Raw genomic sequence first — 15,612 nt, forward strand, 5'->3', positions numbered from 1 at the left:
CAGCCCTTCCTCCCAGGATGATGTCCAGAGCAGGGCAGGGGCTGAGCCTGGAGCCCTTCACCCAAAACAGCAGGACCCCAAATTCCGAGCCCCTTACTTGCCCCAACTGCTTCCACTCATGCTTTCTTCATTCCTTCTCCAAATGCCCCAGCTGCCCACTACAATACCGTCCGCACCCAGCCAGGTCCTGTGACACACACGTCCCTGGCGCACACAGTCCTGCTCAGCGGCAGGGTCGCCCACTGGGCATTTCATAGGTGGCTCAGTCCTCTTCCCTCTGCAGCTGGCTCCAGAAACCTGCCAGATGTTGGTGCCAGGTCTATGCCAGGAGGGTGACGCCTATCATTTCTAGTAATCCTCTGGGCAGTGTGACAGTGCCACTTACAGAAGCTCAAAGGGACAGGGTAACTCATCCTGGGTTACAGAGCTGAGGCAGGACAGGTGGAAGAGGTGACATGCAGGGCTGTCTGGGTTTATGAGGGCCAGTCCTGTGTCTGCCTGGCAATGGCCAAGGCCTCTTCCTGCCCAAGCTCCCCGCCCCTCCCCAACCTATTGTGTCTGCCATCCGCCATCCAAAGTCTACTTCCTGGGTGGGCAGGAACTGGGCACTGTGCCCAGGGCGTGCACTGCCTCCACACTGCAACCCTCAGAATCCTGAACTGAGCAAAGGAGGAGGGAGCTAGGCCTCCGAGGAAGGCCTAGCTGCTGCTGCTGCCAGGAATTCCAGGTAGAAGGGGCAGCACCTCCCTGCCAGTTCCCAGCCCACGCTCCTGTACCTGCCAGAGGGGACAGAGCTTGAGGAGAGCGGGAAAGGTGGGACATTGCTGCTACTGGTCACTCAGTTCCACAGATGGAGGGACAGCTGGGCCTGGAGTGGGGGTCATTGTGCAGATGGGAAAATGGAGGCTGACAGAGGGGAAGAAATGGCCAGGAGATGCCAAGGGCAGGCGACCTCAACCACAGCCTGGTGCTGGAGCTGTGAGTGGAGGCAGAGTGTCAGAATATCCATTCAGCCAGCTCAGGGGAAGGACGGGGCCCTGAAGGCAGGGGGTGGAGCTGGCAGGATAGGGAGCTGAGACAGAAGTGGACAGGAGTCTGAGCTCAGTTTCTTGCTCCCTGAAAGGAGGGTGGTACATACTCCCCTCACAGGGTAACTGAATGAGAGACTGCCTGGAGGAAAGCCCACCCCACCCCAGTGACACCAGGGAGACCGCTGACATGGGGGAGGGAAGACAGCATCAGAAGGGGCTTTCCAGGAACACCCAGCACCCGGCTCTGAGCTTGCCTTAAACTGCTTCATTTTAATCCTCACAGTGGCTCAACGAGGTACACACCGTCACCACCCCCATTTTACAGATGGGGAAATTGAGGCTTGGAGCGGTTATACAACTCGCCTGAGGCCTCACAGCCAGTAAGAGGGCCCCCTGGTCTGAATATGTGTGCTGGAGAATCCTGTGGGTCACTCACCTGGGAGGGCCCCGAGGTGGAGGCACAGTGAGACTGGCAAATAACAGAAGGGGCAAAAATGCACCCACCCATTCATTCTGCAAGGGTCACCAGCTGCCAAGCAGAGTTGTGGGCTGCAGAGAGGGTGGTGCGGTCTGATTTAGGCTTTTAAAGGGATTGCAATCAAGTGGGGCCCCACTGGCCTCAGCCCTGTTCCACCCCTCCCCTCCACCCCCAGCACTCCCCAAAACCTCCAACAACCCCAGGGTGGGGGCCACATTTCCAAAGAAAATCCAAGCTGAATACAGATCACCTTGATCTTCCAGGAGCAAAAACAGAAACAGGTCTGAGGCTGATCAGAATTGAACCTCCTCCTGCTCTGAGCAGCTTGGGGGGCAGGCTAAGCAGAGGGCTGTGCAGACCCACATAGAGAGCCTACAGTGTGCCAGGCACTTCACCCAAGGCACTTCACAGCCGTGCTTGGGAATGAGACTATCGGATGCAGGTGTAACACTTCTTGGTTCAGAGAGGTGAAGTAGCCTGCCTGAGGCAGCACAGCTCTTCCTTACAGATTTAATCTCCCACCCCTCCACCCTGTCTCATGGTCCCCTCCCCCATGCCAGCCTGATGGTTGTGTCTGCCTCAGTCATGCTCCATTTCCCCATCGGGACAATCAAGAGTGTTTTTGTATCTAAGGCTGACTGTGACTTTGGATGAGCAGCCTCTCTGCTCTGGGCCTCAGTTTCCTCGTCTGTCAAATGGGCTGTAGCCCACTCTGATCTCCCAGGGCAGCAGTGAGTCTTCAGCATCAGGCATTTCCGGGTGACTCAGTAAATGGTCGATCTTGCTACCAATGGAACACCCACTGAGAATTCCACAGTGACAGCAGAGGGCCAGCAGCGTGGTTCTCTCCCAGAGACTGTCTGACTCACGCCACCCCCTCCACCTTGGACCCAGGACACTGTGGTTTCTGAGCCAGGTACAATGACTCCTTTTGGTACGTGGAGTGGAGGCTGTGCGCTGCCCAGGCAGAGCGTCCAGGCAGCGTGGGCGGGCAGCTCAGAGCCCAGCCAGTGGACTTAGCCCCTGTTTGCTCCTCCGATAACTGGGCTGACCTTGGTTAATATTCACCAGCAGCCTCCCCCGTTGCCCCTCTGCAGCCACTGCTTAAATACGGAGGAGGACAGGGCTCTGTCTCCTCAACCTCAGGCACCACCGCTGACCTGGGACAGTGAATCGTAAGTATCCCTTTCATTGCGAAAGGTTCCGGAGAGGCCGCTGGGTCCCACATGACCCAGGCAGGCAGCAGGCCTGGGGTAGGGGTGGTTGTGGAGTGGGTATCCATCCCCTGGGGTGCAGAGCAGATGGAGGGGCTGCAGCTGGGCTCCTGTCGTCATAACAGCAGCCATGAGAGGGTGTCCTGCTTCCCAGTCCTGCCTGGTACCCCTCAGTACCTCCCGGTGGACGCACTGGCTCTTGTAAGCAGAAGTGGATGACGGTGTCTGGCTCCGTGGTCCTGGCACCCCAGGATGGGGGTACAGGCCAAGATACAGCAACTAAGCTCAGTCATTTCTTTCTGTTTGCGCAGCTCCTGTTTCTGTCAGGGAGCTCCTGTCTGTTGTCTCCTGTAAGCCTCACCACCTCGCCTACTGCTTGGGCACGCATCTTTTTCCCCTTCTCTAGATGAGGAAGTTAAGGTCCAGAGGGGGCAGGAAGGAACGCCGGCTTACATTCTCCATCCCCTCCAGATATGACCAGGAGCAGACCTGTGCCGAGCCTCAGCCTCACATCAAAGTGGGCCTCCCCATTCACCGTGGACCTCTGGGTCCTCCTGTCCCAGCGGAGGACAGGAAGCGGTGAGGGGCACTGTCATCCGGGGCTCAAGCTGGCATTCCCAAATAATCACTATGCGCCAGGCTACTGCTAAGACAATTAAGCCTCATAACCCTCCAAAGCAGTTACTAGGGTCATTCCCATTTTATAGATGAGGAAGCTGGGGACAGAGAGGTTAATAACTAGCCCCAAATCACACACCATTCATAATTCAGGCTCAGGCACCTGGTTCCAGGACCTGAACTCCTGAGCCTGGCCCTAGTGCTCAGTTTCTCTCAGGTCTAAGGCACTAGATGGGAAACAGGAAGCCTCGGCTGGACTCAAGGCCTCTCTGATGCTCAGTGACTTCAGAATGTTGCTCAACCTCTCTGCTCTCTTGGGCAAAACGTGATAACCTTTGACCTCTTTCCTCTCCCCTCACCTACCACGACCTTGATCTCTGGAGTGTTGGAAGGATTTAATTTTTCCCACACTGAGTTTTGGGGAAAGGGGTCAAAAAGATGACCCAAGGCCAAGGTGTTCAGGTTCCCACAGAACGTCTCTAAAAGACCTGCACCAATAGCAGCAAGAACTGATGCTCTCGAGAACATACTGTGCGCCAGGCGCTTCTTGGCGTTTTGTGCATATTTAATTTGCACAATACCTCTATGACAAAGTCCACCTTTCTCATCTCCAGGAAATCCAGGGTCAGAGAAGTGAAGCAACTTGTCCAAGGTCACACAGCTAATAGCAAGTTGATCTGGAGAAATCTGTCCTCAGAGCCTCAAATTTTAGCTGCAAACTGATGCTGCCTCTCTTATTTAGCCAGGCCACCTCTGAAGTCTCCTGATTCAAGACTTCTGGCTTCAGCTTTGTACACAGAGAAGATTAAATGTCAGGTTTTAGAGTGAAATTTGTTTAATTCTAGACAGCACATCTAGGATTAAATCTCAGTTTTGTAAGCAAGGCGCTCTGTGATTTTTAGTGAGTTACTTAATCCTCTTTGGGCCTCAATTTTTCTATCTATAAAATAGGGCTAATAACAATTTGCCCCTCTTAGGGTAAACGTGGAGAACAGATTAGTGATGCAGTGCCTGTAAACCACCTGGTGTTAGTGTGGCAATGACGGTGACGCTGAGGCTCTTTGCTTAGCATAGGATTAGGCAGCTAGCAGGCAGTCAACAAATACTTGGAGAAGTTAACGGAAAATTGGCCGAACTCAATCGCTGTTCACTGCTGAACAGAAGCCTCTTTCTGCTGAAATGTGTCCTGTGGAGTGCGGCAGCTAGCCAGGGAGAGATCTGCCGACTCTCAGGCAGGAGCGCACCCTGTGTACAGATACAGAGAGGGCTTCCATGCCTGGCGGGTGCCCACCCATGCATTACCTTGGTTATTCCTCACCTCTGTCCAGAGGAATTATTTTCTCCATTGTACAGATATGAAGCTGACGCTCAAAGAAGTGAAGTCATTTGCCAAAGCCCCCTGCCAGTAAGTGAAATTTATTGCTCATTTCAACAGGTTGTTTGACCATAGGCGAGATTCTCTTCCCTGCACCCTGCCAGGTTGCTCTTGGACCCTCATTTTATGCTCCTGGGTAGAAATGGTGTGAAATTAGGCAGGGAGTGGCTCACTCACCTGCCCCGATCCCAGAAATGTCACCATGAAGTCTTCATTCTTTTGGTTTAAAGCTTGGCCTCGGTGTCTGTACACCATGGGGTTCTTGGCCGTCTACTTTCTCCTCCCCAGTCCCAGCCACTAGTCTTTAGGGGAACAGGGTGCTGCCTTTGATAGAAGGGCCAGAAGAGAGTAGGTTTGGGGGCCCTGAGTTATAAGGAACAGCTTGGGAGGCATAATGAACCCAACATGATGCTTGAGACCAATGTCAGGGCCCAATTCAGACACTCATCATCTGAGATTTGAGATAAGGCTGTCTCCGTCCATACACAAGTACTGGGAAAGCCAAGACTTGTCTCAGCTTTGTCACTGACTTGCTGTATGGCCTTAGCAAGGCCCTGACCCTCTCTGGGCTGCAAACTCTTCACTGTGAAAGGAGGAAACCGAGTAGGTGACGTGACGCTGTGGAAGATGGATGGGTGTGGGGAAATGCACTCCTTCCAGCTGTCACCCCCTCTCCACCCACCCTGCACCAGCCTCGCCACCTCCTTTGAGCCCAGAAGCCCCTTACGTAGGAGGGCGCCTCACCTCATGCCTACGCACAGGAATTCTCCATCTGTTTCGCTCCACCAAGCCCAGATGCCATTGTAACCAACAATCCTGGCCAGGTGCAGTGGCTCATACCTGTAATCCAGCACTTTGGGAGGCTGAGGCAGGCAGATCATGAGATCGGGAGTTCAAGACCAGCCTGGCCAACATGGTAAAACCCCATCTCTATTGAAAATACAAAAATTAGCCTGGCATGGTGGCACATGCCTATAATCCCAGCTACTCAGGAGGCTGAGGCCGGAGAATTGCTTGAACCCAGGAGGCGGAGGTTGTAGTGAGCTGAGATCACACCACTGCACTCCAGCCTGGAGGATAAAGTGAGACTGTCTGAAAAAATAAAAATAAAAAATTCTATGTTAGTGTATAGAGGACCCCATGACATCTTCTCCCAGCCCTGCTTTGCACAACTGGGGAAAGTAAGGCCCCAGGACCAGAGGGTGCTTGCTCAAGGCCAAGTGGACAGTGATGGCCCTGCCAGGGATAGAAGCCACAGCCTCTGGCCCTGAGGCCACTCAGCATATTTAGTGTCCCCACCCTGCAGAGGCCCAACTCCCTCCCAACCACTGAGCCCTGTAATGATGGGGGAATTTCCGTAAACCACGAAGGGCTACACAAAGTTCAGCTGGGACGTGAAAGAGAAATCCAGGGGAGATGGAAATATACAGCACTAATGTTAGCACCGCCTTCAGCTCTGACAACACTAGCTAGTTGAAGAAAAATATAAACATGTATTATGTAATGTGTGGTCTGTTCCATTGGGATTACGAGAACCAGGAGAAAGGTGGGAGAGAAACCAGCTCTGTGCTTCGTTTTGTTGCTTTATTGGAAAGAAACTTTGAAAAGTCCAAGAGGATCGATGAATCTCAGTATTTGTTTATTTCCAACTTTTTTTCTCCAGCTTTTCATTTCTCAAATTCAAGAACACCTTTTTCTTTGCATTTTGTTAAGATGATGATTTTAGTTATGTGACCAGTAGTTAACTATGTGGTTACCAGGCGTATTCTCAACTGGGACTTCAGTTTCCCCATCTGTGAAGATGGCAGGTTCTACTTAGGGGGTCCGAAGCCGAGGTGTATCTGGAGTAGGGGCACTGCAGGGCAGGGCAGGCGCTGTGCTGCTGTGGATGACGTTGACTTTGACCATTGCTCGGCAGAGCCCGCTCTCGCTGGTTCAGCCACAGGCCCCACCACGCCCTATTGTCTCAGCCCCAGGTATGGAACACTTGAAGGCTTTGAATCTGCAACACCTGCCAACCCCTTCCTCAAAAGGATTGCCCTCTCAGGTCCTTTTGATGTCAGGTTTGGTGTCTAGGCTTATTTTACTAAATTCTCCCAACAACCTCACTTTATATATGAGGCAAAATGAGGACGAGAGAGATGAATGACTTGTTCTGGCTCATACACCTGGAAAGTGACAGAATCAGGTTAGATCCTAGGTCTATCTGAAGCTAAAAGAGGTGTTTTTTCATTTCCCACCACCCCCATCTCCTTTAAAGCAGCATAAACCCCTGCTTTAAAGGAGAGATGAACTTCTCTAAAGCCCGTGACAGCAAAAGACCAGAACTGGGACACCGTTGGTGACCCAGACGGCAGGTAAGCTGACTGCAGGGACATCAGCCTATTCTTGTGACTGGGACCACAGAGCATTGTAGGGACAGCCCCTCTCTCAGGACAAAGCCCTAAGGGCTGAGGATCCCGGTGAGTGTTGGGTGGAACAGCCCCCAGGGGGTTTAATCTCAGCCCCACCATACTCTAGCTGGTGCCATTGTGCAAGACACATTTCCCTTCTGTGCAGCAGTTTCCCTGGCCGCTAAATAGTGGGTTATACAGAAGCTCTCCGAGGGCTTCCAACGTGACGTGAGTCTTGATTCTGATCTGGCCTGATCCTGGATAATCGTGGGCAGATCCCTTGGTCCTCTGGTGCCTCATCTTCTTTGTGAAACAGTGGCTGTACCTCTTGCATCTTAGGGTCATTGCAGTTGTAAGTGGAGCTGCCGAGAGCCTGGATGCAGGACCTAGATGTAGGATTCTGGTTCTGCTGCTTTACTTACTCGGTAACAGTGACTAGTTGACCTAATCTCTCTTGCTTTGGTTTCCTCATCTGTAAAAGGATGATAGCAGCATTAGCACCTCACAGGATTGTTGCGAGAAAGGAATGAGTTAACACATGTGAGCCCACAGAACAGTGCTTGGCCTATGGTAAGCACGACATACATTCTGTTATTCTTCTGATTCTTTCAGTGTTAGTGATGTCGGCAAGTACTTGGCCCAGGCTGGCTTACTAAACCATCAGTGCTTCTACATGATGTCAATCCCTGATCAGTGGAAGTCATCATGTGCCCTGCGCCCCCCCCCCGTCTCTGTCTTGCAGGACAATGGCATCCTCTGTCTCGTGGGGCGTCCTTCTGCTGGCAGGCCTGTGCTGCCTGGTCCCCGGCTCCCTGGCTGAGGATTCCCAGGGAGATGCTGCCCAGAAGGCGGATACATCCCACCATGATCATGACCACCCACCCCACAACAAGCTCGCCCCCAGCCTGGCTGAGTTCACCCTCCGCCTGTACCGCCAGCTGGCGCACCAGTCCAACACCACCAACATCTTCTTCTCCCCAATGAGCATCGCGACAGCCTTTGCAATGCTCTCCCTGGGGACCAAGGCTGACACTCACACCGAAATCCTGGAGGGCCTGAATTTCAACCTCACTGAGACTCCGGAGGCTCAGGTCCATGAAGGCTTCCAGGAACTCCTCCGTACCCTCAACCAGCCAGACAGCCAGCTCCAGCTGACCACCGGCAATGGCCTGTTCCTCAATGAGAGCCTGAAGCCAGTGGATAGATTTTTGGAGGATGTCAAAAAGCTGTACCACTCGGAAGCCTTCTCTGTCAACTTCAGGGACACTGAAAAGGCCAAGAAGCAGATCAACGACTACGTGGAGAAGGGAACCCAAGGGAAAATTGTGGATTTGGTCAAGGAGCTTGACGAAGACACGGTTTTTGCTTTGGTGAATTACATCTTCTTTAAAGGTAAGGTTGCACAACGAGCCTGAGCTGTTCCCATAGAAACAACCAAAAATATTCTCAAACCATCCATTCTTGAGCTCTCCTTGGCAATGCATTATGGGTTATAGCATCCATGTCTGCATGGGTTCTTCAATTTTCTACACAAAAACACTACGGCTTTTTCCATCATTGAGTAATTTGGAGGAATAACAGGTTAAATTCTCAAAACTGCTGATGGCTCTGCAGAACTTTTCAGAGCCTTTATGTGTACTGTATATGTAGAATATGTAATGCTTAGAACTATCGAACAAATTGTAGTACCCTGCATAAAGGGATAGCTTCATGGAACAGACTTTAGACGACTCTAGTGTCCGGGAATCAGTATCAGCTTTGCAATCTGAAAGACCTGGGTTCAAATCCTGCCTCTACCACTTATTAGCTTTTGACAAAGCACAGTGCATTCTACCTCTTTGAGGTGCTGATTTCCCATGTTAGCATGGACAAGATAGCACTCTTGTTGTCAGGCTTTTTAAGGATTAAATAAGTGACAAAGATCGTGGGGACGGTGTGTGGCATACAGCAGGTGAGGGACACTTCTGTACCTCAGGCTGCCTTCCTGCCCCTCAGGGGTTACAATGTCAGACTCCTGGGGGGCCCAGGGCATTCTAAGCCAGCTCCTACTGTCCCAGGAAAACAGCCTGGGGGAGGGGAGGTGGGAGGCAAGCCCAGGGCTGCTTCCTCCACTCTGAGGCTCCCTTGCTCTTGAGGCAGAGGAGGGCAGTGGGGAGCAGCCAGGCTGCAGTCAGCACAACTGAGGTCCCAGCTCTGCTGCGGCCTTAGGGCAGGCCCTGTCCCTCTTCAGCTTCACTCTCCTCCTTCTGTCCAATGAGAAAGCTGGGCTCAAGGGTCCCTGAGACACCTGCCCACTCTGCATGCCTCAATGGTGAAGCTCTCTTGGTATGGCAGAGGGGAGGCTGCCTAGGCATCTGCATTTCCCCTGCTGATCCAGGGAAAGCCCTAAGGAATAGTAAATCAGAATGTTTGCCCTGAATGAATAACTTAGCTGACAGTTAACAAAGGGCCGGGAGCCCCAGACAGGAGGTACCAAATATGCCTGATGCTCCAGAATTTTATTTGTAATATCCAAGATACTGTCAAATAAAAATACGATTCCAATAAAAACGCAGGATGGCAGCCAGGATGGCATCTCTTAGCCTGGCATGCCCGCCAGGATGGCATCTCTTAGCCTGGCATGCCCGCGATGTAGAAATTCTGCATCTTTCTCTTGTTTTGAATTATCCCCACACAATCCTTTCCGGGAGCTTTGATGGTTGGTTTCCGCACTTTTTACAGATGATGAAGCTGTGGCTCGAGAGATGTGTGTCATCAAGGGGGCTCAGGGCTTCTCAGGGAGGGGACTCTGGCCTCCTTTATTCTGCCACACTTTTCCAAACTTTCACCCACCCCTGGTGATGCCCACCTTCCCCTCTGTCCAGGCAAATGGGAGAGACCCTTTGAGGAAAAGGACACCAAGGAAGAGGACTTCCACGTAGACCAGGTGACCACTGTGAAGGTGCCCATGATGAGGCGTTTGGGCATGTTTAACATCCACCACTGTGATAAGCTGAAGGGCTGGGTGCTGCTGATGAAATACCTGGGCAATGCCACCGCCCTCTTCTTCCTGCCTGATGATGGGAAACTACAGCACCTGGAAAATGAACTCACCCACGATGTCATCTCCAGCTCCCTGGAAGCTAAAGCCAGAAGGTAATTTCCCAACCAGAGGCTGACCAAGAAGCTGCCCACACCTCTTAGCCATGTTGGGACTGAGGCCCATCAGGACTGGCCAGAGGGCTTGGGAGGGTGGACCCCACATCCCTGGGTCACCGCTACTCTGCATAAACTTGGCTTCCAGAACGAGGCCACCACTGAGTTCAGGTGGCACCAGCCATGCTCCATGAGGATGACAGTACCCAGGGGTGAGGAGTAAAGTTCTAGTCCCTGGGGACTTCCCACTCTAGCGTGGACTGTCCCTTCCCAATATTCAGTGCCCAGGGCAGGGACAGCAGCACCATAACACGTTCTGGCAGAACCAAGAAGGAACAGATGGCAAAGGCAGCAGTGGAGTGTGGAGTTCAAGGGTAGACTGTCCCTGGGGGAACGGGGGAAGAGCCTGTGTGACACGGCCCAGAAAAGCAAGGGTTGGAATTGGAACAGCCAGGTCATGTTAGCAGAATTCAAGCAAGTTCCTCTGTCACTTTATCGATGCTGTTAGATTGGGTGCCCCGTAGTAAATGATACTTGAACATGAGCCACACATTAGTGTATGTGTGTGGTGTGTGCATTCATAATTATGCCCATGCCCTGCTGATCTAGTTTATTTTGGTCACTGTAAAACCAAGTTGAAAGTACAAATGGTGTCGAATTAATAATAGGAATCGAGGCAGGAATTCCTCTGTCCCACACCAGCACCTTTTGAGGCCCCTGCTCCAGGGGTTGAGAAAGAACAAGAAGGCTGAGAGGGTAACTGATCAGAGAGCCCAGGGCCAGGCTGCCTGCTCACGCCAGACCCTGCTGGGGTGGCTCTGTCTCCCCATGAAAAACCAGAGAGGGGCATTCAGCCTGGGGCGGTCACTCTTCTCTCATCCCCTGAACTGGTGTCACTGGACACTGCCACCAGCCCCATGTTCCCCTCGGTGTAGGGTCCTGGGGATATTCCAGGCTTGGGGTCCAGTGACCCAATACTACAAGGCAGGATGAGACAGGCTTCCAGGACACCTAGAATCTCAGAGGAGGCAGCACTCCAAGCTTTCGTGGTTCAATTGATGTTTGCATTCTTTGACTCTGAGGGTAGGGCAGCTATAAGTAGAACAAACCAAAGCCAAGTTCCCGTCTTAGTGTGGGTGGAGGACACAGCAAAGAGTGGCAGAAATAATCAGAAAAGAAAACACTCGTGGTGGATACCAGAAGAGCAAGAGAAATGCCGTGCCATGCATTGATTTTCTTTTCTGCACGGCAGCTCTGTCCATTTACATTTACCCAAACTGTCCATTACTGGAACCTACGATCTGAAGACAGTCCTGGCTCAACTGGGCATCACTAAGGTCTTCAGCAATGGGGCTGACCTCTCAGGGGTCACGGAGGAGGCACCCCTGAAGCTCTCCAAGGTGAGATCACCCCAATGACCTTGTCGTACCCTGGCATCTTTAGGGAAGAATGTGGGGGGTGGGGGGGCTGCAGCTCTGTCCTGAGTCTGAGGAAGGGGTTGAGCTTCTGAGGACGCCTGTGATTCACTGTCATGGGACATGCTCAGACAGAGAAGCCAGGGAGGGGCCTGCTGTGCAGCTGGCACTTTCAGGGCCTCCCTTGAAGTTGTGGCACTGATCCTGAATTTCATCTTTGCCCAGGACCTTCTAGACATTGGGCCTTGGTTTATCTATATTGACACAAAAAGGTTTGGGCTAAGTTGTTTCAAAGGACTTTCTGACTCCTTCAATCTGTGAGATTTGGGTCTGAGGCACATCACTAAGTGTGAATTAATGAATGATTTCAGCTAAAGATGACACTTGTTTAGGAAAACAAGGTGACCAAAGAACAATTGCAGTTCAGTGAACGGCTGTGTTATCTTGGTGTCTCGGGACTGTGAAGGTCACTGTCAGAGTCCATGTCCCCAAGGAGCTTAAAGCCACGTTAGAAAGGAGAGAGCTGGAGGCAGACGTGGAGTGAGGGTGCTCTTCCCTGTTCTGAGTTGTGGATCTGTCCCGAGAAGGGGGAGGGGCGCTTGTCAGGAAGGTGGATGGAGGGGAGCCAGACCCATCACCCAAAGCCTTGAGGAGGAGCAAGACCTGTGTGACAGGGAGGCAGAGAACATGCAGGGCCAGGGTCGTCCAGGTGGATAAAGGCCCGAGTGAGCGCTTCCTGGGAGCTGTCCACGTGGGCCATGCTGCAGGCCTGGGCTGGGGCACAGCTCAGCCTCAGATGCGTCTCTGTTTCTCTCCCCTCCAGGCTGTGCATAAGGCTGTGCTGACCATGGATGAGAAAGGGACTGAAGCTGCTGGGGCCACGCTCTTCGAAGCCATACCCATGTCTATTCCCCCCAAGGTCAAGTTCAACAAACCCTTCATCTTCTTAATGTTCGAACAAAATACCAAGTCTCCCCTCTTCATGGGAAAAGTGGTGAATCCCACCCAAAAATAACTGCCTGTCACTCCTCAGCCCCTCCCCTCTCTCACTGACCCTCTCCTTCGGTGACATTAAAGAAGGGCTGAGCTGGCCCTGCCTGCGTGTGACTGCAAACCCCCCGGTGTCTCTGTGTCTCCTGTTGCCTGCTGAGGCCATGTGTGGGCTCTAGGCCACAGTGCTCTCTCCGCCCCTGAACTCTGTTCATGAAGCCTCTGGCTGGGCAGGCACATGCTGGGCCAGGATGGAGGGGGCTGAGTCCTCAGCTTATGGACCTGAGTTCATCTGTTTCTGGAAAGCTCCAGTCTTCCTTGTCCCATCTTGGAGTCCCCAAGGGGGCAATCACAGGGGAGGAAGCAGATACCAGCCCATGACCCCAGGCTGCACCAAGCATTCTCACTTCCCTCTGCTCGTCCCCACTCCCCGCAACCAGAGTTCCTCATCCTGCCAGGGCTGGCTGTGCCCACCCCAAGGCTGCCCTCCTGGGGGCCCCAGAACTACCCCATCTCACCTTGGCTCTGTTCTGTGGCATCTGCAGCAACACTAGAGAGAAAACCATGTCCCCTTCTTGTCCCACCGTCACCTACCCAGGCATGGGCCCTGCACCTCTCAGGTGCTTCTGGCAAACGACTGAGGCAGAGTCTTCCTGAAGCCCGTTCTCCATGGGGCAACAAGGACTGTTACTCTGTCCTCGTCCTTCCTTCGCTGCCCCAGAAGGCCTCATATATCTCCGTTTGGAATCAAGTCCCTTCTCCCCAGGTGAAGAGGAGGGTCTCTGCTTCTTCTTCTCTGTCTCCTCCTCAGACTCAACCAGGCCTACCAAGCCCCAGGAGACCATCGCCCTGTAACCCCTTCTCCTCCCTAGTCATGTGGCCATAGGCCTGCTGACGGCTCAGGAAGCCCATCGCAAGGAGTCCTCGGCTGTGGGGGAGGAGGCACAGCACCTATGACCCTGCAACTCCTCCCTTTCCTCCCCTGAGTCCTGACTGGGGCCACACGCAGCCTGGCTTCTTTGTGCCTGTGGCTGTCCCTGCAGTCTTCAGAGGACAGCCACAGCTCCAGCGCCACAGCAAGAGGCTGTTCCTGAATGGCCCTTGTGATAAGGGCCAGGAGGATCCTTCCATCCCCTAAGGCCCTGCTAAAGGGCACGGCAGCCAGGAGATCCCCAGGGCCCCCGGCTGGAGGACAGCCTGCCCCCTCTGTCTCTACCAGGAATGGCCTTGTCCTGTGGAATGCACTGCCCCACCCCAAACTCACCTAGGAATCACTGTCTAACCACTCACTGTCATGAATGTGTACTTGAAGCACTAGGATGAGTCATACAAAATAGTGGCTTCTATAGTTCAAAATGGTGAAATTAGCAATTCCACATGATTCAGTCTAATCAGTGGATACCAACTGTTTCCCACACACGTCTCCTGTTCTCTTAAGCTTACTCACGACCGCCTTTCACCCTCCACAAATACATTAAAGATATGACCAACATCAAGCCCCCTAGGATGACAGCAGACCCGAGAGTCTGAAGACCTGGATCCAAGTTCTGACTCCTCCCCCTGCCAGCCGTGTGACCTTCATGAAGTCGCCAAACCTCTCTGAGCCCCAGTCGTTGATAGTAAGACCTGCCTTTGAGTCGGTATGATGTTCACGTCAGATAATAAAATAGCGTTTACACCCATTAGAGCAGAGAATAAATAGAACTATGTTTCTTGCATTTATGAGCTTTCTGTGAATCAGACAGCCCTGTGAAGTACCTCCGTGGCTGTTTCTCATTTAATCACTGTAGCAGCACTGTGATGTGTAAGTAGATCTGCTGTGCTCTTAAACTCCAAATCTACAGATGAGGAAACTGAGGCTCAGAGAGGCTACTGGTCTCCCACAATGTCACATGGCTGGTAAGTGGCAAAGCTGGCTTGATGGGCTACTTGTTCCTCTGAACCGCACCACCTCACCACATGCTCCCCTTCGAGGGTCATGCTGACCTTCTGCAGAGCTAATTCCTCCCTAAGCCATAAGGGTTGCTGGTGGCCCACAGCCCACACCTAGCATGCTTGGTGAGAAAAACGTCCTGTGTCCAACGTGGAGCAGGCCCTGCAGAAGCTCACCTGCCAGATGCTGACACAGTCCTCAGCCTTGGATGACCCACAGGACTCCTCATATTTCCCAAAACTGGCATTTGGTAGGACAACAGGGACTGAGTCAAAGATAAGTTGGCTTTCGGAAGAGCCCAGGGCAGGGAAGGGGGCTGCAGCGCTCGGGGCAGTCACCTTAGACACCATCGTTTTACTTTGAAGAATTGCCTGTCACACACGAGTTGGCAGTCTGGTTGGGAGAGACCCCATTCCAACTAGCATGACTCCCAGAGGGAATTCCTGGACTCTGGTGGGAATCAACAGGGATCAGTCAGGGGTGCGCAGAGCGTCACGATAACCTCACTATGAGGAAGACAAATATATGTCACAAGTCAGTGATGGGACAGCCATAAGACCCGAGCTTTGCTGTATCCTCCAGAGTTTAAAAAAAAAATGTATTCACTGTCTAATGTGATCCTCCATACAGGTCCCTGCAGGACACAGGCTAGGAATCCCCAAAGTACACATGGGGAAACTGAGGCCCAGCAGGTCGAATGCTCCACCCAGTGTGGGCCGAGAAGGCAAGTCTGCTCCACTCTTAGGTCTAGCTGTCCCCAGCTGTACCCACTTCCTCAGTCCACATGAGATCATGATGGACAACTCCATCCTCCAGGACCACGCTGCATCTGCCCGCTGGGCCCTAACAGCAGCAGAAGGCCAAGCTGCAGGGCATCCTGAGTGTTCCAAGCCAGTTCCCACTGCAGGCAGGAGCCTCGTTCTTCTCCGAAACAGATGAGAGGGAAATGCAGAAAACAGCTTCCAGGAACCTGAGTGATGACTCATCACCTTTTACCTCACGTAGGAGTTTGCGGGGGGGGGGGGGGGGG

General features: G+C 52.8%; 1 protein-coding gene across 4 annotated transcripts; it reads left to right on the forward strand.

Annotated features, from left to right (window-relative positions):
- Positions 1-582: 582 nt before the first annotated feature.
- On the forward strand, positions 583-12,773 carry SERPINA1 (serpin family A member 1). Of its 4 annotated transcripts, none has more exons than XM_032287527.1 (6): positions 583-813; positions 2,584-2,684; positions 7,852-8,501; positions 9,974-10,244; positions 11,497-11,644; positions 12,483-12,773. In XM_032287527.1, the coding sequence occupies exons 3-6, from the start codon at positions 7,856-7,858 to the stop codon at positions 12,672-12,674; spliced, it is 1,257 nt and encodes a 418-aa protein (XP_032143418.1). In that variant the 5' UTR covers positions 583-813; positions 2,584-2,684; positions 7,852-7,855; the 3' UTR covers positions 12,675-12,773. The 4 variants fall into 4 exon arrangements, with proteins under 4 accessions (XP_032143418.1, XP_032143420.1, XP_032143421.1 ...); XM_032287528.1 differs by lacking the exon at positions 583-813 and adding an exon at positions 2,239-2,425; XM_032287529.1 differs by lacking the exon at positions 2,584-2,684.
- The last annotated feature ends 2,839 nt before the right edge of the window (positions 12,774-15,612 follow it).

The sequence above is a fragment of the Sapajus apella genome, unplaced genomic scaffold (genome assembly GCF_009761245.1).
Source record: "Sapajus apella isolate SASKATOON/1434 unplaced genomic scaffold, GSC_monkey_1.0 scaffold20, whole genome shotgun sequence".
In the NCBI taxonomy this organism is placed as follows: domain Eukaryota; kingdom Metazoa; phylum Chordata; class Mammalia; order Primates; family Cebidae; genus Sapajus; species Sapajus apella.